The 23,314-nt window shown below is 36.8% G+C and overlaps 2 protein-coding genes and 1 pseudogene across 3 annotated transcripts; 1 reads left to right on the forward strand and 2 right to left on the reverse strand.

Moving 5' to 3' along the window:
* Positions 1 to 423: 423 nt before the first annotated feature.
* LOC147482026 (uncharacterized) lies at positions 424 to 861 on the reverse strand. Its single transcript, XM_086579166.1, has one exon. It carries the CDS (start codon positions 859 to 861, stop codon positions 424 to 426), a length of 438 nt encoding a protein of 145 aa, XP_086435292.1.
* Positions 862 to 6,185: 5,324 nt separating this feature from the next.
* On the reverse strand, positions 6,186 to 7,193 carry LOC147482027 (indole-3-pyruvate monooxygenase YUCCA2 pseudogene; annotated as a pseudogene).
* Positions 7,194 to 19,804: 12,611 nt separating this feature from the next.
* LOC147482028 (uncharacterized) lies at positions 19,805 to 21,494 on the forward strand. 2 transcript variants are annotated; one of them, XM_086580634.1, is made up of 4 exons: positions 19,805 to 20,017; positions 20,131 to 20,212; positions 20,286 to 20,817; positions 20,906 to 21,494. In XM_086580634.1, the coding sequence occupies exons 1-4, from the start codon at positions 19,990 to 19,992 to the stop codon at positions 21,197 to 21,199; spliced, it is 936 nt and encodes a 311-aa protein (XP_086436760.1). In that variant the 5' UTR covers positions 19,805 to 19,989; the 3' UTR covers positions 21,200 to 21,494. The 2 variants fall into 2 exon arrangements, with proteins under 2 accessions (XP_086436760.1, XP_086436759.1); XM_086580633.1 differs by lacking the exon at positions 19,805 to 20,017 and having other exon boundaries at positions 20,031 to 20,212.
* Positions 21,495 to 23,314: the final 1,820 nt, after the last annotated feature.

Here is a 23,314-nt window from a genome sequence, read left to right on the forward strand (position 1 = left end):
TGGCTGTGGTGCAGCATGTGGCAATGGCACAGTTGCCGGAACCATAGTTCCCCCTTCGGCCTGAACAATAGCGTTCATGTGACCTTGAGCCCAAAATGGTGCTTGCTGCTAATCATGTCTACCACCCTAGCCCCTCTGTTGGCCCTTGTTTTGTCTCTGGTTCTGGTTATGAAATTCTCTCCTAGGATTATTACAATCATAAGCAATATGCCCTCGATCTCCACATCGATAACAACGTCGCTCTTCATGAGAAATAAATTTGTCTCCTTTTCGTGTTTGTCCATGATTTTGCCATCCTGTTCTCTGCTTCTTCCATGGCTGAGAGTTCTAACCTTGTTGGTTTTGAGTTTTAAATCATTTACTATTGTTATCATACCTGTCCTTATTTTCGTTTTTCGAATCTGTATTACTAGCGTCCTTCGGTCAGTCATGAAGTATGTGATCCAATTCCATAGTGCGAGCACACTCGACAACATTATTATAGGTCTTCAACTGTCGACCCTTCACTGCCTTTCTAAGTGGACGAACAAAACCATCCTCGAACTTCCTAGCTGTACTTTCATCTGAAAAATACATATTTGACGCGAATCGAAGGAGTTGTCTGAATTTTATGTCATATTCAGTCACTGTCATACTACTCTGTTCTAATGTCATGAAATCTGTCACTTTCACAGACCTAATACTCTCTGGAAAATATTGCGCATCAAACCTTATGCAGAATTTAATCCAAGTAATAGTATTATGGTCTTCTCCTGCTGAGACGGATTCCCACCACTTAGATGCATCTCCAGATAGACTATAAACAGCTAGCTTATGTTTGTGTACTTCATTGCAGTTAAGTACATTAAATATCTTTTTCATATCTTCTCTCCAAATATCAACATCTCTCGAATCATTAGTACCAAAAATTTCTCTGGCTTAAGTTTTATAAACCACTTAACCATTTTCTGCCATGTTTCATCATCGGGCCCCTTACCTCCTGGAGCCACTACCCTAATCCTATGCTAGCCCATAGGTGCCGCACCAACAAGTGGAACACCAACTCTCTCAAAACCAACAACTCTCTGAGTCAACTGAGCAACTGACGTAATCAAATTTTGTTCCCACTTGGTGGCTGCTCAGCATTAGGTTTTGGTACTGCACCGCCTCTACCAACGCCAGGTGCATTGGTGCCTCTACCCTGTCATGTTCAGGTACCTCTATTCATCATCATAATGTTCTGTTATATTTTAATAAAAGAGAACATCAGTCATCGAACTACTAAACCTAACCAAATTTTACCAAGTAACTCTTATCCTGAATTATAACACAAACACTATCTTACTCGTTCTCGCATGTACTTAATAAAACATTAACCCTATGGCATGATCTGGACTCTCAACCAAAAACATGTACAAAAGATAATAACTAATACCAATCAGGTGGACAACCTTAACCAACAGACTCCCCAAAAAACCTTGAACCTTGTGCTTTGATACTAACTGTAACACCCAAAAATCTCTGTTCATTTGCTGGTCGGTCTAATTTCTAGAAATATCCAGGGTCTCAATGATGAGATCAAAAACATACCAAAAGAGAAATAAATAAACCAACATTTAAAACCTCGAAATTGAAAATTTGTTCCAAAGAAATTTATTACATCCGTAGTCCCATTAATAAATAATAAAATATTAAAATAATAATCATGAATAATACTCGACATTGAAATAAATCTTCCAACTAAATTAAAGAACTCGAAACCCATATCATGTTGAAACTTTAAGGGCGCGCTTCATGGGCTAAACTTTGCTCACGTGTGCGTCGACAGTCGGAAAATTCGTCAGACTACTAGAAGCAAAAAAAAGAAGTATTATATATCTCTTTGCCTACTCAAAGTTAAATCTTACTTGCCCCACTCCTGATTAACACTTCTTATGTTCTTCATTTTATTGTTTTGTTTTATATCCACTCTAAACCCTAATATTCAAATTGATTTTATCCATATAAGAGTTCTACTAGGTTTGGAGACTAGCTAGCAGTTCACCGACTATGTTATTTCCTTGTGACCTCTAAACTATCACATCAGCTTGGGCCTTAAAAGAACACTAAAGATATACAATAGGCCCAAAGCATTATATTATATAGGTAGAAAATTGGTTGTTACATAATGTGAGTTTATCATTATCTACTTGTTTTTGTGTATTACAGGTATTAGAGCTGAATATGTGTATAAAGACGTCACTTTTATATGAAAAAATAGCTAAGATGATTGCTAAAAAAGTTATGTGGTTAAAGCCTAAATTTTAAGGAGAAAAAGTCTTTTAAAGCCTAGTCAAAGTCAACTCGAGCACAAAAAGAACAAAAAGTCAACAGAACTTCAATAGATCATATCTTTGGACTCATAACTTGGAACTAGGCCCATTTTATATCAAAACGACCGGCTCAGAAATAGATTTCTAATAGTTTAGGCCTCGACCCAACCAGAGCAGTAAATTCTAGAAGTTTGGACTATTTTAGATTTAAGTACTTGAGTTTTGGGCTTGATTTTGTGCCCCAAAACACAACTCCCAAGCCCATGCACGAAATTTTAACCTAAACCTCTATTATAAAAGGGATTAGGGCAAAAACAAAAGAACTTCTTCTTCCCCAATTAGTTTAGTATAATTTAGGTTTTATACTTTAGCCTTCAACTCCATTAAAACAACCTTAAGTTCATTTCAATTCAATTTATTCCTTTAATTATGTCTCTCTATTATTGTTTTGTTTCATTGAATCTGATGAAACTAGGCTAAACCCCCAAAATAAAATAGAGGGAGTTTTATGAAGCCTATGTGAGGGTTATAATTATTTATTTAGTTTATTGTGTTTGTGCTTCAAGTTTGTTTCTTGTGATATATATAGCTAGAATCATAGGAAGCAAACTAGAGATTAGAACTCCATTCAAGAGATTGGTGGAGGCAATAATCTCTTATGCTAGTTAATTCATTGCTTAGAGATAACTAGGATTTAATTTTATGGATCTTCAAACTTGAGTCTTTATAATGAAACCTTGTGTTTTATTGTAAAGGCTTAAAATTTAATTCAATAACTCAGATAAATAGTTGTATGATTCATATTAGTGGATTAGCTTCCTCTATACCTCCTTTATTCATCAAATTAATTGTTAATTTGAGTAGTTTATTAGTTAAATCATAATTTCCAACAGTATTTATATATTATAAATTTATAATCCACATCATATAATTACTCTCTTGTTTTCCTTTTGAATTAATTGGTTTGAATTCTTACTGTTCTTGAATTATTAAGAGTGGAACGAATCCTTACTCCTTATATTGCATGTTTATGTTTAGAGAGTAAGAAGAATTTATTTAAACGTAAGAACGGTAGGATTATGTGTTAGTGTTCTCTTTTACATTGATATTAAGTATTCTATGTACTGTTTTTTTGTTTATCACCAGTCTTGGATCCTCAATATATATTGGATTACTCCCACTTATTAATGTCAAAAGTTTTTGATTTAGAACTTCACACCCATGTATGGATAGATTTTGGACCTAGGCCTTTCAGTGACATAAGTGGGGACAATATCAACATGTAGTGAGTGCGTGGTAGGGCGTTACAGTTTACTAATAGACTTCTCCTTTCGTGTCTAGTCCTCCATTGCAAAGATTGATTTCTTATTTATAAGCTCTTGATATGCAACTCCAACCTTTAATAAGTCATTATATGTTGTATGACTCATTCTAGAAGGGTGTTGTATTGGGCGCCACTAAAATTAGATCGGGCAGCCTCCAGCCCAAGCCCAAACAACAAAGTCCAAACAACAATGCCTAGTACACCCCCCCCCCCCCCACCAAATCGCAAACTGGAAAAACCTATTCCTTCAGTCATCTCTCTCCCGCAAAACCCTTCGACAAATTATCGCGAAACCCTAACCAAAAAAATCCAAAATCCGAATTGAAGCAATCCAATCGCGAAATTGAAACAATCCAATTAAAACAGTTCAGTTCCATAAACAATAGCAAAATTGAACCCGAAAGGTTTGTAGAAAGGGTGCTTGCTTTACTTTGAGAAATAAGTAGAAAGAAGCGGAAAGGGGCGCTCATGTTTTTTGGCTCCAGCTACTCGCCTACATGCAGAAACCACGATCGTCGAACACCCCGACCAGCAAGTCTCTCCTCATGGGAATGTGGTGTTTTAATTAATTCAGGTTAGTTCTTCTTAATTTTAATTTGATGAGTTATGGGAATGTGATGTTTGTCTTGTTCAGCTTTATATAGTCTGAGAAAATGAGCGCTTGAATTTCCTATATATTTTTTTTCTTCGAGAGAAACTGAAAAAGAGAATCAATGCATTGAAAGTGAACAGCAAAAGATTTTTTTTACGGGTTATCACACATTCCTTGCTTTATTCCTTGGTCTTGTTTTAGTTCTAAAAGATTTCTTCCATAATGGCAGAAAATAATAATAGTAAAAATAAAAGGAGTTTTGAAGACATGCAATCACAAACCAAGATGGTTGTTGTTAGTTAAGAACCAGTTTTTAAGAAACAAAATGGTTCTCATTCTGTTAAAAGTTTTGATCCCAGAAGGTTTGGTTTGTTTTTAGATTCTTTTTTATCATTCTATATTGTTAAAAAGATTATTAATTGAAATATTTTTAATGGTTTTGTAGTTATCAGAAGAAGGTGTATGAGGTGGCGAGAAGGAGGTCTTGTTCAGCTTTAGGGAGGACGTAGTCGAGCTTTTTGAATATTTGGAGGTAGAAATTCTCAACCTTTTTTTTTCCTATCCTTTGTTTGAGCAATGAGCATTTGCTTGGAACTTTTAGGTTTTTACCTCTAAACAGAGTAGCAGACTATAAACGATAAACAATAAAACTATTAGTAGTGGTCTGGCATTTTTTATTGGTAGAGAATATTGTTTCGTCTGCCATTTTTTATTTCTAGTGTGGATTTATACTTCTGTTTAGATTTCCATCCAATTTGTTGGTCTTCAGGTCTTGATCTTCATACACTTTGAGTTGGTAGACAAGCACTTCATGTCTATCTCCTTTTGTCAAATTCTATTGACTTTATTGACAAGTTATAGCAACATTAGCTCGGTATATTTCTTTTTATTTTTAGGGGTTGCCCAATCCAATTTGATGAGTGCCCAATCATTTCTTTGAACCTTATAAACAGAAAAAACTTGGTTATGCCATCAATTAAAAAGAGGACCAAAAAGATGAATTGGCATACAATTCAACTAAAAATGATCCTGTAGTTGTTCTCTAGTTTATACAACATTTGTAGAGCACAGAGTTTCTTTTGCGTCCTTCAATAATGGCATATAAACTATTAGATTTCTTACAAACAAAATAATCATAAAGGAATTGAAAGGTATACTAATGTTGCATCATCAACAGCTTCTTCCTCTGTAGGACAAGTAGCCTCTTCTTTGCTAGAGCTTCCATTGTCAATCTCACCTGAAGAGGCCCTTACTTGCAACAAAGAGAAAAAGAAGAAGTAAAATTTTCAAAAAAGGAATTATAACTAACCTCAATAGATTTAGGACAACAGAAACCCTCCAAAGATAAATAACCTTCCACCTGATGTGAAGCAGCCCCAAATGGCCTTGGACAAGGAACCCATGCCCATGGAGGAAACACAGGATAAATTACTTTCCATTTCTCACAGAGTGATCTTGCACTGATGTTAAAGTCATTTGGCGAGAGTGTACCATCCCAACTAGAAGAGAAACCCATGTTTATTTGATATGTAATAACTTGAGCTAACTTAAAACAAGAAAAAAATATATCGGTATATAATAGTCATCATCACTTACAGATTATTGCCTGCTCAAAAGCTTATGAAAATGACAAATAAATGTTAAAAATCATTAATTTAGAGAAAACTTACTTGATGAAAGAAGTCGATCGTTTTTGTAATTTTTAAGGAAAAAAATTTGGACCATTTCTCGATTTGTGCGTGTCATCCTTGCGCATGGGCAAGGATGACACGCACATGTGTAAGTAATGAGAATATTGAATGAGAGATCAAGTGTAGCATTTGAAAGTATTGAATGAGAGATCAAGAAACTTTCTTGATGCAATACCAGGGCCAGGGTGCATCATGGGTTCCCAACGACTTTAGGACAGGTCTTGGACATAGCTCAGTTGGAGCCTGACTACTTGGATCTGTTGGGGTAAAGAGGTTTCCTAAGACAAAGTTCTAGCGTTTCACGCTATGCATATTGGCTTGGTCTTTGTGCCATCAATATATTGCTTGTCTGAACTCCTTATATAGGTGGAAAACTATATTTCCACTATAAACTTAAAGGGAACACTGGAAATTCTTCTCCAGAGACTGAGTATAGAAACTAGTCTTGGTCACATCCGTAACACCGTAGCTCAAATGATTGAAAAATTCATTGCTTTGAGTTCAACAGACTCTAGACTGCCTAAAGTATTCAAATTGCCCCAGCTGACTCTTGAAGGCTTTTTTTTCTTACCTTATAATTTCTCGAGGAATCATCATAGAACCATGTGATTGAGGAGTAATCAATTGAGCTTCCCTTTATAGCTGGAGGTTCATATCTCCATACCAGAATTTCCACATCCCACAACCAAAACATTCTTTCCAGAAAACTCTTCACCATTTTTATACGAACTCGTATGTAGAACTGGACCTTCAAAGTCATTCATTCCTTCAATCGCTGAAACCACAGCCTCTGAGTTCTCTCCAGTTGCTACAACTAACCACCGACTAAGGTAACTAATCTCCTCCAATCCCACAGTTTTCACTCTCCATGATCCAAGAGTGTGATCATAGGCAAAGACTTTCTACTTGTTTTGGTTGAACTGTGGCTCTAAACCGAATTTACTCACATAATAAGCATCTAAATAGTCCACAAAGTGCTCTTTAGTTGGGTAAGTAGGGAACTTCGCCGGGAATGGCATGAGGGGTAGCTCACAGAATTTTTTCGGAAGGTGAAAATGTAGTCGATCATAAGCCTTGCTCTTCCACAATGAAGCTATACAGTTAGCCCTCTCTACAATCACACTAGGAACTCCTTTTTCTTTAAGGCAGGGAGCTACAGCAAGACCTGATGGGCCGGCACCAACAATGATTAGACTTTGCACCAAAACACACCTTCCATTTTTCTTCATGGTCTCATCAAAAGGATCATGAACTCTTTTGCTTTCCACTTCTCTCAAGCAGTCCACGAATAGCATGAGAAGAACAGTTGTCAACTAACTAATTAACTAACTGTCTAGTTGGCCGTGGGTGCTATTATAAAAGGAGAGAATCCCTATGAGTAGAGCACGCTTAAGGCCGGACTCATTCCTTTCTACCATTTCAAGGACAGAGCCAAAGTTCAAGAGAAACTTCAACCATAAGCTAAGCGAGATGGTTTCGATTGAGATGGTTTTATCAACTTGGAAATAAATGTATAGATATTTGGATGAAGGAAGAGTTGGAGGAGAGTTGCTTTTTGAAACGAAGGATCAAAAAAGAATGAAGTTAAACTATAGAAAGGGAAGGGTAGTGTGATATGATATAATACCCAAAAAAAAAATTGATGTGATAAATATAAATTCGTTGAGTATATATATATATATATATATATATATATATATATATATATATATATATATATATATATAGACACTTCAACTATATTATATAAATGGTATTAACCAATGATTACCTCCCATATATTAAACCAACCAATAAAATAACGTCACTATATCTATCAGAAGAGCGTGGGCAAATCAATGGCTAGAGGTAGGATTATTAATATGCTAAACAAATTGGCTAATATGGATAATGACCATATCCTACATATATATTTGTGATTTTACAACTTTTGTTGTAAGAACTATGCTAGGTTGTAGCACGACTCCGGGTATACTTTCAGTGCCATTACCGACATCTATCACTCATTTAGTCAAGTCAATTAACAGAATAAATAGAAGACCTAGCATATTGCAGCAACTCTTTGATGTAGATGGTCTGATCCCTTGTTGTAATCTTGAACTATATTTGTGCGAACGGAATTTTCCTCAGTTCATATTTCCCATGACATCTTGGAACAAGTAACTACCATGAAGAAGTGCTAGCTACTAGTAACATGACTTGGACTGCATTTAATTTGCATAAGCTGAAGACTTGAAGCTACTTTTGTTAGAGATTATTTTACATTCTATAAAGTTCTCCATTTTAGTAATAATACGCTTAGAGAAATACTAGCGATGCTACCCCCAAACATGTGATTTAGGGCCCCGTTTGAAAATTAAAAAATGAGTTGCTTTACATCTTGTTGCTAAACTTTCATAGTGCTCATCTTTCATACCTAGTATTTTCCTTTAGGGCCTGATGTTATAAGAGAAGATACTTTTACCATTTTATGATTAGTGTTTCTATACATTCTGTTACTCCCTTTCATACTGCTTATGTTCTTGAGTCTTGACTAATGAGTAATGACCTTGATCACATGTAGCTTTTAAAAGTACTTTCTTAAGGTCTGGATACAGGGGAACAAAACTGAAGCGGTAAAGCATTATAGGTGAGAAGCACTTTCTTTGGTTATCAAATTTACTGAATGTACAATCAAGGTAGTTTTTTTGGGTGGTTTCCTCTATGCTTGACGAGGGACAGAGTCAAGTTCATTTTGTGGTAGAGAGAGTCCAGTTATTTTGTTGTAATACTTGATGTACATAAATGACGGTTCATACAGAAACAGTCTTGTATATATATACATTTTCACTGTCGTGTAAAAATTAGGTTATATGTACATATGGTTGTTCGATCTCACATGTCAGTAAAGAATCAGTTGTTCGATCAATGTATTCCTAATATTTACTCTTTGACATCTGTTAATAGTTTCTTGTAACTTGTAGTGGTTGTCCTTTCTTAATACTGTTAATATTGTTAACAAGGTACAAGACATATAACCATGGCGTTTTGAAAGAACAAAAACTTTTCTTTTGGAAGTCTATCTTTTCCTTCTACTTGCGTCCACCTATTATGCGGCTAGAAATTGTATTGTGGGTTGAATATTTTATAGGGTGTTATGTACATATGGTTGTTGGAAAGATGTCATTATTGATTTCCAGGTTATGACAGGTTTAAGTATACGAAATGTTGACTAAACAAATAAAACTCTGCCCAAAATTCGATAGAATTTGGATAGTGTAACGCCTCATTCTATTTTTTCATATATACTTGGAGTTATCATAGCATACTTATAAGTATATTAGTTTTACGACTGGGATGATCTCTTTTTTCTAGTGGTTTTCTTTGTACATTGTTTATTTAAATATGGTTTACTAATACTTGTTTTATTTTTCTTTGTAGCGATGGGTCCTCGATCAAAGAATGTGAAGAATGTAGCGAAAACTACATTCAAGGGTGTTAAAAAATTGTTTGGTGGTGGTTCCTCTAGTGGTGACGCAGTTGGAAGAAAAAGACAAAGGGCAGACGGCTTAACGACATCAGCGCGTAGAAGGGACCATTTAGAAAAAGAGGTTCCTGAGGTTGATTCGTCTAGTGAAGATAGTGTAGATAGTATAGATAGTGATACTAATGTAGGTTTAGATGTTAATATGGACAAAGGGAAGAGTATAGTAGAGGAGGAGAGTGAGGAAGAGGGTGAGGAGAGGGATGAGGAGGAGGATGAGCAGGATGATGATGTGGAAGAATATATGGTAGAAGACGTACCACCAGTGGAAGAAGCACCTCCAGTATTAGATTTCGTAAGAAAATCCAATGATGATTTGGAGTTTCAAAGAGGTGTATATGGGGGAGGCCCGTATGAGTCAGAGTTGTTGTATAACTATGTGGTGCATGTCGCTCGCGATGTTTGGGAGAGAAGGGTAATATTTTGTTTTTCTTGTGTACTTTGATTTTCTTTTACAAAATCTTTTGTTTCTATTCATATATATCTAATGCGTGCTCGGTTGTTTCAGGAGGATCACGGAGCGTTGAAGTGTGTTTCACACTTAGCGAAGTTATCCCAATGGGATTTCAAAAATGAATGTGAAAGGTCTCCGAGATTTGTCGTGCAGTTGAGAAGGACTGGGTTGTTTGATCTCGTGGAAGGTTATCACGAGCATATGGATCCACCATTGATCTCTGCATTTGTGGAGAGATGGCATCCGGAGACCAACACTATCCATATGCCAGTTGGGGAGATGATTGTGACTTTGGACGATGTTGTCCAAATCTGTGGAGTCACAGTTAGAGGAAGAGCGATGCAAGGGGACAGTGAGCTGAACTTACAACAATCGATAAATCTCTCTATTGATTTGATTAGGGCGGAGATGGAATCTAGCAGGTTCACTTCAAAAGTAAGGCTAGAATTCATCCGGAAGCATTTTGCGAACAAGGTTCATGATAGCCCTATATGTGACGCTGCTGGGAAAGTGGTGGAGAAGGCCTCGAGTTTCCAGGATGTTCAACGGACTGTTAGAGCTTTTATCCTATTTTTCTTTGGATGTGCCATTTTTACTGACGGGACTGGAGTGCCTATATGTTATCTGAGGCCATTGTTGAAATTCAGTGAGATAGAAGAGTATGCATGGGGTGCAGCAATTTTGGCGTTTTTGTATAGAGGTCTCGGGGCTGCCACATGTGTGAAGGTGAAAAGGGTTACAGGCTATATGACTCTTCTACAGGTAAAACTTGAGTATTTTAGAGTTTATTTTTTTTAATATTAATTTTATTACTCTATCAATATGTTAACTATTTGTGTATATCTAGGCGTGGATCTATGAGTATTTTCCGGTATTCATAACAGTCCCAAACTTCAACTATACTTCGTCTCAGCCGCGTGCTCATAGACACATCCTAGTCGCTCCACACTATTACGATAAAACGTATGCATTGCAGTTTTATCGAGATATAATTGATGATTTGAATGAGTTCAATGTAAGTATTTAAGTTTAAGTTTGTTTTTTTTATCAAAAAAAGTTTAAGTTTGTTTATATTTTTTTTTTTAGTAATTAATCATTGGAGTTGTTAATGACACATTTGATTTTGTTTCAGGTTGTTTGGCATCCCTACAAAAATGTCAGAGATACAAACCCGATCGATGACATTGCATTTTTTTAGGGATTGCTATGTTTTTTCAACATTGTCGAGCTTTACGCTGTCGCAAGGGTGGTGCGTCAGTTGGGTCATGTGCAGCTTGTACCTAAAGATCCTCTAATACCAAATTGGAGAACAAGAACTATGGCAGGACGCGGGTATGAGGTGAACTGGACCAATATTGGGCCACTTTACTGGGAGTCGTGGCAGAATCACGTGATCCAACCCTGCAACCGAGGACCTATCTCGTCTTATCCATGGGAGTGTCATCAAAACTACATGACTTGGTATGCGAGGAATTTTTATGTAGTTTTGGTGAACCCTGAGCTTCTTCCTATTCATCCCTCCCTGGAGACATTGCCTAACTATTCACCGATTGTAAGTATTGTGATTTTTAATTAAGTTTCTCTAACTGTGATTTTTTGCATTCGATTGGTAACTTATCTTGGTTTTCCTTTTTTTGACAGAACGCCGTCATCAATGGAACCAGTCGTTTTCTAGGGAGAGGTCTACAATTGGCTGGGAATGATATGCCAGAGGAAGCAAGGTCCTCCTTCGAACAGGCGTACAACTTGACTAGGTGCAAGTACATTGGTGGGCGCTATAGTTCATGATTTGTTTCAGTTTAGGGTTTGTAACTTTGTAATTTGTTTGATGGATGGATTATTTGAAACTTTGTTAACTTTGTTTCAGTTTTAGTTTGATGGATGTAATTTGTTTCAGTTTAGGGTTTGTAATTTTGTTAACTTCGAATGAATGGATGGATATGATGTTTGAATGGATGAATGATGTTTAATGTTTGAATGGAATTTGATGAATATGAATGGGTGTTTGATATTTGATGTTTGAATGGAATTAAGTGGAATTTGATGAATATGAAAGTGCTGTAAAAACAAAATGAATTTTGAAATTTTTTTTTTTCCAAACGACCCAGCCGCATCGTTTGGCCTTTAGCATTGTTTGGCATAAAGGCCAAACGACCTCATCAGATCATTTTCCCTTTATACCAAACGACTTGGGCAGATCATTCTCTTTTAATCCCAAACGACCTAGCCACATCGTTTGGGATTAAAGTCAAACGACATGGTCAAGTCGTTTAACCTTTGTACCGAACGACATGGTCACATCATTTGGTCTAAAGGCCAAACGACTTCGCCAGATCGTTTGACTTTTATACCAAACGACATGGTCACATCGTTGGGTATAAAATACAAATGACTTGTTCATGTCATTTTTCTTTAATCCCAAATGATGTGGCTGGGTCGTTTGGGATTAAAGCCAAACGACTTGACCGTGTAGTTTCGGTCATTATTGACAACATACGAACATTATTTCAAATCACTCGATTGCAGTCCGAATCAACTAGTCGATCACTCGATTGCCATCCGAATCAACTTAGTTGATCATTCGATTTCCAAATCACTCGAATTGCCATCCGAATCAACTTGGTCGATCGCTCAATTTCCAAATCACTCGATTGCCGTCTGAATTAACTTAGTTGATCACTCGATTTCCAAATCAAATCAAATAAAAGCCCTAACATTATTTCCAAATAACATAAAAATCAAATCAAATTACACTTGTTCCAAATTACATCAAAATATCAAATTACGTCAATATATTACTTAGTCGATTGCTCGATTTCCAAATCACTCGATTGCCGTCCGAATCAACTTAGTTGAATACTTGATTTCCAAATCAAATCAAATCAAATCAAATCAAAGCCTTAACATTGATAACATAAAAATCAAATCAAATTACACTTGTTCCAAATTACATCAAAATATCATATCGACAACATACAAACAACTTAGTCGATAACATGTACTGTTGGGTCTTCAACGAGCTCATTTTCCCATATTAAATTGGGAATGTTCAATGCCATAAATTGCAATTGCTTTGCTGTCAAGACCAAATTCCAACTTTCAGCAATATCATATCGAGCTCTAAGTTATTGGCGCATTACTGGAGGAACCGGACAATCTTCAACAAGTTCAACATTGACAAAATGATTTTCACCAACATGTGCGCTACCCAACACTTGGGTCACTCTCTCAGGATTTGCTTGGGTTCTCAGCGGCATGAAAAGGAAGCACTAACGAGGTCCTAAATGTAGAAGGACAACATTAAATCTTGAAGCAAATAAGTATCCATCAAAGGGCATGCTCATCCACTTATTTAAAGGTGCGTAACCTTCTTCATGTAGGATTTCCTTCATCGAATAAAAAACCTCACTTTGATTGTACAAAGTACAATAAAAAGGGGAGGTTGTCGATAAAGCTCTTCGCATAACAACTCCCTTCTCATCGTGGCCATTCTTCTTGACTTCTTCCTAATGCAATGCAGAAAGCTCTATAACCACAGTTGCCATCGCCAACAGGGTCATGGACTCTAACAATGTATTTATGCATTTCTTCAGGAATATCCAACCCGTAATCCTTAGGACCCCTCGTCTTTCCAAAGTCTAAGCCATCTCTCACATTTCGTGGTGTGACTGTTTTTGGAGAGGCTTATTTCTTAGTGTGGTTGTTTTTGGTGTTTTTGGAGAAGGTTTATTTCTTGGTGTGGTTGTTTTTGGAGAAGGCTTATTTGTTGGTGTGGTGTGGATGTTTTGGGTTGGTATTTTTGGAGAAGACTTCTTTCTTGGTGTGGTGTGGGTGTTTTGGGTGGGCGTAATGTTTAGTTGTGACGAGACCCACTCTTCATGGTCACGTTGAGAATGTTCAAAATGAGATGGATCTCGCTTTAAAGAGTTATCATCTCCAGTTGGAAGCTTTCTGCTGCAGCTACCTTTCGGCCGACCTTTGGTTTTTGCTTCCTCACTAGGTGGTACTAGCCTTGTACTTTATGGTACGGCAATCTCCATAAGCTTCCTAATCATAACCCTCTACTCTTTTTCAAAAACCATTGCAAACATATTCATGAACAAGTCCATCGAAGGTGTAACATCGGGACCAACACCCACTGACACATTGGGAGAAGCAGACAATGTTTTCCAAAAGGGGTCGATAGCAGTCAAAGGGATGGACTGCTCTTGCTCTTCAAACTCAATTAATTTATGAGCACATGGCAGTCCATGGCTCGTGCACAAATAACACCAACACCTTATCTCTCCATCTTTAACACGCTTCACGCGGGTATATATTTCTTCAAATAACAAGTTCAAACACTTGCGTGAGACAAGGCCTCTGAGTTCACGAAACAAAGGAATCTGGTGGTGGTGCTGAGTTACAATCATACTTCTCTCGAAGGTAGCTCTAATCTCGGATATCTGGATCTCTAGAATCAGGTGGATTAAGCTAAACATACTCAAAAAATCATGACAGTTTGCATTTCCTAGTACACGCTTCACCTTGAGCATGAGACCCTTCAACTCTATTGGTCGTTGTACTCCCAAAGTGAATGTGTTGGTCAGTCCAACAACATACGAATCGATCCCCGTGAGGAAACCAAGTCTCTCGCAAATAACTAATAAAATTGGAGTACTCAACCCTGTAATATTTTTCCAAAGCATCTCATCTATGCTGGAAAATAACCTCTGTCTTCGATTTGACTACAGTTTTCTATGAGAACTAGGCCTTCTCTACAAGTTCTGTAGTTGGAAAAATATCGTAACATTTTGAAAGGACGCACGTAGCGATATGCCATCTACATAGATGCTTATGTGCATTAGGGAAAACTCTATCAGCGGCACTCATTAGGGCCAAGTCCCTATCAAACATGATCACAGATGGGCATATGTCACCAAGCAAGCCACTAAAATGATGTAGGACCCACTCATAGTCGACTATTGTTTCAGACTGAAGCAGCACCTGACACACGGTGAAAGATTTCCACGTTGAAGTCACCCCAACAAACTGTACGAAAGGCCACCGATACCTGTTAATTTTGTAGGTAGCGTCTAACATGAAAACAGTTGGAAAAGTCCAAGCCAACTTAACACCTTCTAGATGGGCCCATAACAATCCAATTATCTCCTCGGTATTCTCATCCTGTCTCAACTCCTCAAAATAATGTTCTTTTGCTAACAACTCACGCAATCTCTGCAATTGTGTGAGACCGTTCATATCCAATTTCCTCACCTTTTGCCTTGCAGTGTAGACTTGGGATATACTAGAGATGTTATCATGATACCTATTATTGATGGAATCCAAAATTTGTTTAGGTTTTATTCCACACTTACTCATCTCTGACAAATACTCGAACTCTGGAACGGTTAGTCGAGTAGCAAATGCATGTCCTTCAAGGGTCTTCACCAATGGATGGTTGTGAACACCATTAAGAGCGACAATTTTCCAACTATCGACAGTGCCGTGTTGGAAAACACCTTCTAACTTAAATGGACATCCCGATTTCTTAGTTCCCAACCTTCTCTTATTAGCCCTCTCTTCGCCTTCCTTTTGTGTGACCGATACACACCCGAGCACTCGCAAGCCAAATTCAATTTTGCTACTCAGTTTCCTTTGGCACACTCCGACTTTTCAATGACCACAACAACATTAACTTGTCTTCCTCTAGCGGTTGCCCAACCGATTGCCTCGCTATGTGTATGAAAGACCTAAACACATAAAAAACAACAACAATTATTAATACACTAATAAAATTATATTTAGAAAATTTTAAAAAAAAAAATGAAATCAATGCCTACTCAATCATATCTCTTCCGTAGTAAAAATTTCTGTTGTATCACTTAAAATCGGTTGACAATCCACATCATTCGAGTTTGTAGAGGATCGGTTCCTAGATAACGGCAAAGAATTCTACATATAGAAGAATAAAACAAAAGTCTCAAACAATTTGCATTTAGTTTCATAGTCACAAAAAAAACTTTTAATTAAATTTAGTCCAAATGACCCAGCCATGTAGTTTCATAGAGGGTCCAAACAACCCGGCCATGTAGTTCTATAGTGTCCCCAAATGACCCGGACATGTCGTTCTATAGTGTTACCAAACGACCCAGCCATGTAGTCCTATAGTGTAACCAAACGACCCGGACATGTCGTTCTATAGTGTTCTCAAACTACACCGCCATGTCGTTCTATAGTGTTCCCAAACGACCTAGCCATGTCGTTTGGGCTCGGGTTTTGCATTCATTCAAGTATTTTGCATCCATTCATTCATTCAATCAATCAAGTGTTTTGTATTCATTTTAATCAAGTGTTAACTCATTATTTAGGTTTGTACTTTGTCGTCGACGATTTCTCGGCATCTCATTTGCTCAACTTGTCGCATCTTCAAATTCTTCACCTTGACCTTCAACATTTTGTTTCACTTCTTCACTTTCAACATATCTTCTATTTTCTCCTTCTCTAATTTGTTGTTCTTCTCTAATTTGTTGTTGTACCTCAAACATTACCTCAAATGCTTCTTCTTCATCTTCATGTTCCATTTAGAGAAACTTAAGTATTCTAATATGTAGAGAAAATTGAGTATGTAGAGAAACTTGAGTATTCTACGTAAACCCTAAACTCTAAACTGAGTGAATGAGTATTCTATATATATTTGAAATTTTGATATATTTCGAATAATTGAGTGAAATATATTTGTAAACCCTAAACTCTAAACCCCCTAAACTAGTTTATTATTTACAATTGAATAAAAAAAAATGGAAAATAACAAGTTTAGATATAAAACAAATTATTATTTTTTATTTGGATAATTGAGTGAAATATGTTTGAAATTAAATTTTTTTTTATGTCGGTACGAAATTTGTAAACCCTAAACCCAAACCCCAACCCCCAAACTAAACTTATGATTCATAATTTGAAAAAGAAAATAATAAATAATAAGTTTATAAATAAAACAAATTATTATTTTCAATAATTAAATAAAATATGTTAGTATAAAATTTGTAAACAACTCTAAACCCTAAACCCCCAACCTAGTTTATGATTCACAATTTTAAAAATAAAATAAAAAAATAACAAGTTTAGATATAAAACAAATTATTATTTCAAATAATTAAATGAAATATGTTGGTACGAAATTTCTAAACCCTGAACCCTGAACTCCAAACCCCAAACTAGTTTATGATTCACAATTGAAAAAATAATAATAATAACAAGTTTAGATATAAAACAAATTATTATTTTAGATTTTAGAATGTTTGATTACATGTTTTAACTTGGTTATAAAGATACTATGTCATAACAGATAAAGAGTGCAGAGTGCATGTAGTTTTATTGGTGTAATTGTGTTGTTTCTAACCCAATTTTTTAAATCGGATTTCAATTTTTCTAATTCAATTGAAATTGTTTGAGTGCGTTTGGGTGCGTTTGAGTGCGTTTGGAATCGTTTGAGTGCATGTCCATGTCGTTTGAGTGTATACTCAAACTACATGTCCACGTCGTTTGAGTGTATACTCAAACTACATGGACAAGTCGTTTGAGTGTTACTCACACTAACACTCAAACTACGCGGGCATATCATTTGAGTGTATACTCAAACGACTTGGTTATGTAGTTTGAGTATACACTTGAACTACGTGATCATATCATTTGAGTGTATACTTAAACTACATGACCAAGTCGTTTGAGTGTATACTCAAACTACATAGGCAAGTCGTTTGAGTGTTATACACTTGAACTCAAACTACGTGGCCATATCGTTTGAGTGTATACTCAAACGACTTGGTCATGTAGTTTGAGTATACACTCAAACGATATGGTCACGTAGTTTGAACGACGTGTACATGTCGTTTGAGTGTACACTCAAACAATATGGTCACGTAGTTTGAGTGTTAGTGTGAGTAACACTCAAACGACTTGTCCATATCGTTTGAGTATACACTCAAACGACTTGCCCATGTAGTTTGAGTGTAACTCAAACTCAAACTAACACTCAAACGATGTGACCTTGTAGTTTGAGTATACACTCAAACGATGTGGTCACGTAGTTTGAGTGTACACTCAAACGATATGGTCACGTAGTTTGAGTGTGTACTCAAACGACGTGGCCATATCATTTGTGTGTATACTCAAACGACTTGGCCAAGTCGTTTGAGTGTACACTCAAACTACGTGACCATGTCGTTTGAGTGTAAACAGAAACGACTCAGAGGGTTCGTTTTGGCGATACCGGTTGAATTGGTTGATGTGCTTGAGCTTTGATGGCAAACTTGTAATATGGCAAACTTGTAAAATTTCTTTTTTTTTTATGGGTTGCCCAATCCAATTTGATGAGTGCCCGATGGAATCACCTTCTATAATAACTCTTGTAAGTGGCAACCTTTCAATTAAGTAACCGTTTGACTTTCTAACTCTTGCCACATGACGCCTTGTTATTGGAAGTGAGGATTATCTCCTTACACCAAATTAAAAGCATTAGTCCTCAAGATTTCGTTGAGGTTGTTTATGAAATAATGGCAGTATCATTTCTTATTCATGGAGAAACTGGAGGACGGGTGAGAGACCAAAGAAAGCTAGGAAGCGTGTTCAATGTTCTCCTGGTGAATACTGTCCATGATAAAGAAAATTTCTTTTTGTGCCTGGAGAAAAGATTAAAGCACTTTGATGATTACATTAAGGAGATTTGGGACGAGCGAATGGGATTGACATTTGCTTGCATCCATAGTGGTAGTTTTTTTCCGAGAGTTTGAGAAGGTACGGTCCAAATACACATTTTGAAAGATAACCCACCCTTAGTGAAACAATTCTAGAAAGTAAAGTATGAGGAAGTGAGGTACTCCTATTGCAATCTTGTACTTTGAATAGATCCCGTTCTAGGTAGCTTTGAAGTCGTAAAACTTCTGTTATGTCGAAATTTCCTCTAGCTACTATATTCTTAGGGATGGTATGTAAACCTTTTGTGATTGATCAAAAACTTATTAAAAAAAAACGAACTAGTGGCACAACTTGTAGTGCGTTTGTCATCTGCGGCACAACATGATATGATATGCATGTCAGCATGTTATGAATACAAAACACCTAGAGAATGTCATCTTTCGCATAAAGGATGAAGTGCACAAAATCGGTCGGGCTCACCAGACTGATCTAGCTAGAAATGGCACATGGGCCCAAGTCCGCCTTAGCACTCTTTATTCTTTAACAAGCCAGGAACCGATTTGGATCTTCTTTGGGTGATTGGTATTTCCATAACTACACTGTATTTTCTAAGAATCTATTATGCTTAATTGATTGATCTTCTCAGACCCGATCAGAGTCTCAGCAGGTATCTATTTAACAAAAACCAAATATAAAGTTTTAAGAAATCAGTAGGATGATATTTCATTGTTTGACGCCGAATTGGCCCGAAACGGCGAAACCTCCATGGGGCTTTTGGAAATTAATTGAGATGAATTAGAAGCAGCTACCGATATAGTCCTTGGTCTTGGAATACATGCATGGGTCCACTTCTAACCAGGCTGGATTGGGCAAAATTGTCGCAAACACTCCACGTTGCCATGAGTTTAGCCTTAGTTGTATGCCATTCCTGCACAGCACTATAGGCAAGTAACTGCTTCTTAAACTGTGCAACCATGCTATCACTATTACGAAGATTGAAAGAGTGCACGATTGGATTCAGTGTTGATGTAATTGATTACAGTGTTGGTGTAATCTTCAGTTTATGTTCGCATTTTGAACTATGGCTTGAGTAGCAACGCGCAACTACCAACTGGGCTACTTTTTGAGTTTTTTATTCTTTGATTGGCCACAGCAGTTTATTAAAAAAACAGTTCTACTGGCCAAGTCGACTTAGGAGCAACGCGCAACTACCAACTGGGCTACTTTTTGAGTTTTTTATTCCTTGATTGGCCACAGCAGTTTATTAAAAAAACGGTTCTACTGGCCAAGTGGACTTAGGAGCGTGGGCAAGTTCAAATTATACCTGTTCCCGCTTTTCAATTTCAAAGTTCAAACTGTACAATGTTAATAACCACCTTGATAAGAAGAAGTTGTTAAAATAAAACAGTTGTAGGAGACTTCCAATTCACTTGAGGAAATGGATATTCAATCTACTCCTTTTCCTGGTAATATCACTTCTTTAGTTTCAATAATCTTTTGATATTCACTGTTAATTCACAAATCACAATTCTCTTAACCAGAATGGATACTTCTAGATCTAATGTATATGTAAAACCAGGTAAATCACGCTCGAAGGCGAAGATGCAAAAGAAACCTGTCTTAGAAAATAAAACCAATGTAAAGGAAGCCTCATTGAACAGGTAAGAACTTTGATCCACTTCCGTTTATATCTTTCAACATATTTATGTTCTTTGGTCTTTCTCTTTTCTTCAGGGGAAAACGTGTCTTTGGGACTATTCGATGCACAAACGTACCCGTGAAGACGATTGCAGAAAAGCCTGTCACAAAACCAACAGATAAGGTTTGTCGGCCACGACAAAAAGCTTCACGAGAAGCCTTGTCGAAGCCCAGAGATACACCGAGTGAAGGGAAACCAGTGGTGGAAGGAAAAATAGCAAATGAGAATGTTTCAAGTCCGGCAGTTAATGCTCGTGGGAAAAATTCTTCAGGGGAAACTAAGAGTAGATCCAAGAAAAATGTGTGTTTTCAAGAACCTTTACTAGGAAGTGTTGGTAAAACAACGAATGTTGAGGTGCATACACCAGTGCGAACGACTTCAAGTGCATTGAGTAAGCCGCGGGTGTTGGGGACACCTTACCACAGTGCAGAGAATTGCAGCAAATGTAGACTACATAGGCTTGAATCTTCATCTTATTGGCTTGCACAAATTAAATTAGCGGAGTCAGTTGAGAAGCACTTTGTAGCAGAAACTTTTTTCCGTCTAGCCCAAGAATGCAAAGCTGAGGTAAGTGTTTGTTTTAGCACTAGTACATTTGTTCTGTTTTTTGTTCTTTTGCTGGATAATTGATTGGGATATCCTGTATATGTTTTAGCCGGTTAGGGGTCTTCGTATGGAACTCAGACGTTATTTGGCAAGGCATACTTCGTTGTCCACAGTGGCGGAGTGGAAAAGCGTTTCAATCAATTATGGATTGTTGAAAGGTGAAAGCAATGTGCCAAGGATCGAAGAGAGCAATGCTGCAAGTTTGGTTACTACTACTAAGAATTCTGAGGATACAAACAGAAAGAATGATGATGGCACAGATAAAGAACAGAAAAATCATAAAAATGAACAACAAGAGGGCAATTACCCTTGCTGCGTTGAACCTTCGGACGATGTAGAATAAGATTACTCAGAAATGGTGTTCCAGATTTTTTTTGAGGAAATGTTTACAATGGTTGGAAGGGTCAGTGAAGTAGACTAAGTAGAAGTATCTAAATTGCCTTCTCAGTTATCTGAGATGATTTGGTTTCTTTTCTTCCTTGTTAAAGTATTTGGTGTGTTTGTCTATTGTCTTTGTACTTGTTTTGTTTGCAATTTATTCTGGAAGTTAACTAGAACTTCAATGAATATCTCAATGACTCAATGTTATGAAGTTAATTATGGACGAGGAAGTGAGCGAGCACTTCTTTGGTTGTAAACAGGGATTGTGAATAAGGTGTTTAAAAGCTTTGGTAGTGGCACAGATTGAACTAAATTTTCACTGCCACTTTCCAATCACACGATTATATTATTTGAATTTGGCCTCCATGAATCCATGATATCACCTTTATCCCAAGGATTTTGTTTTATATATCGAAATCAATCAAGATTTGCACTTCAATTTATTTTTCTATAAGGCAAGTGCATACAGATGGCGACGGTACAATTTGTACCAATTGAGCAAAGGATTATTATTAGAATATGTGATATATGTAAAGTCCCACGTTTCTATAAGTGTGGACATCCATATCTAGTAGTTTCTATTTTTATGTTTTGGTTATTTCACACTCAAGATAGGTTAGTATAACTATGTAACTCTGGGTAGAAAACTCAACACTCAATCACTCTAACCCTAATCAATTTCCAATTTCTCAATCCATTGTTCTTCTTCTTGGAATCTCTCAATATATCAATGTCACAATTCTCATAGCATCACCACTAACATGGAATTTAACATTATATAAGAGCGTCAGGTTCAAATCAAAGTTTAGTGGTATACTAGGAAAGGAATACATCACCATCAATCAAAATCAAAATCAATTTTTTTCAATTTTCAGTATTGAATTCAAATCAAGTTTCAATCTTTCTCACAAGAAGAAGTTCTTCTATCTCGATTCAAGTTTCAATCTTTCTCTAGATGGATTACTCCTATTCACAATATTGTTCATCGTCACTGTTCATAACTACTATTCACCGATACTGTTCATTGTCATGTTCAAGGTTCCGCAATCTCTCGTCTCATTTTCTCCATGGTTCAAAAACCATGTAATCTCTCTGTCTCTGTATTGATCAAGGCGCGCACGCGCACGCGCTCAAGATTGTCTTTGTACAGGTGTGCACGCCTTTTGTTTCTAGTGGAAGGCGCGCACGCGCTCAGTCTAAGCCTTCTGCTAGGCACGCACGCCCTCATCTCTATATCTCGTAGTTGCTGTCATTATTCTTCATAGGTGCGCCCGCGCCCTGACCTCCAGTAACCTAAGTTTGCATTTTCTTCAGTTCAAAATATTTGTTATATGTTTCAAGTTGTTTGTTTGAAGTATTATAGGGGCATACGTCCTCTATCTCGCGAGGAATTATTCTTTCTATCTTCCTTTGTTCATCGCACTGTTCACTGGTACTGTTCACAGTAGTTTATTCTCGTCTCAACTAATATAATTTGGTAGAATTCCTGATTATTGGTTGGTTGATAAATTCTTTTATTTATAAGGGTTTGACTCCCTTTCATGTCATGGTTATGAGTTTTATGGTGTTTTCACTGGCTTTATGTTTTAGCCTTCTTATTGAGGAGTTTCTCATATGCTGCTGTCGTTGATGGTTCAGCTTTTCAGGTTTTGATTCATTTCATGCCGCAGTGGTGCCAAATACTCAGGTGTTTCATTGACTCTTACTATTTCTTGTTGAGCTCCTTGGCTGAAAAGCACTAGCTTTCTATAAATCTCTCAGGTTGCAGTCACATCATCATGGCCCTATTTAGTGTTCATCGATCTCTTAGGTTGCAGTCACATCATCACTGCACCATGGACCAAATTATCGCCGATATATCTGATATATCGCCAATATATATCGGTATTTTGGTACACCGACATCGATATTTCCAATATATATCCACCGAATATAGAACCCTTTTTTTCCCGATATATATCAAAATTTCCGATATAAAACTTTATATCGCCGAGATAATCGATATATCCGATATTTACTATATATATCGTTTGACTTTTTGACCATTTTTTAATATAAATCCGATATTTCCAATATA

Source organism: Coptis chinensis, chromosome 8 (genome assembly GCF_015680905.1).
Source record: "Coptis chinensis isolate HL-2020 chromosome 8, ASM1568090v1, whole genome shotgun sequence".
Taxonomy (NCBI): domain Eukaryota; kingdom Viridiplantae; phylum Streptophyta; class Magnoliopsida; order Ranunculales; family Ranunculaceae; genus Coptis; species Coptis chinensis.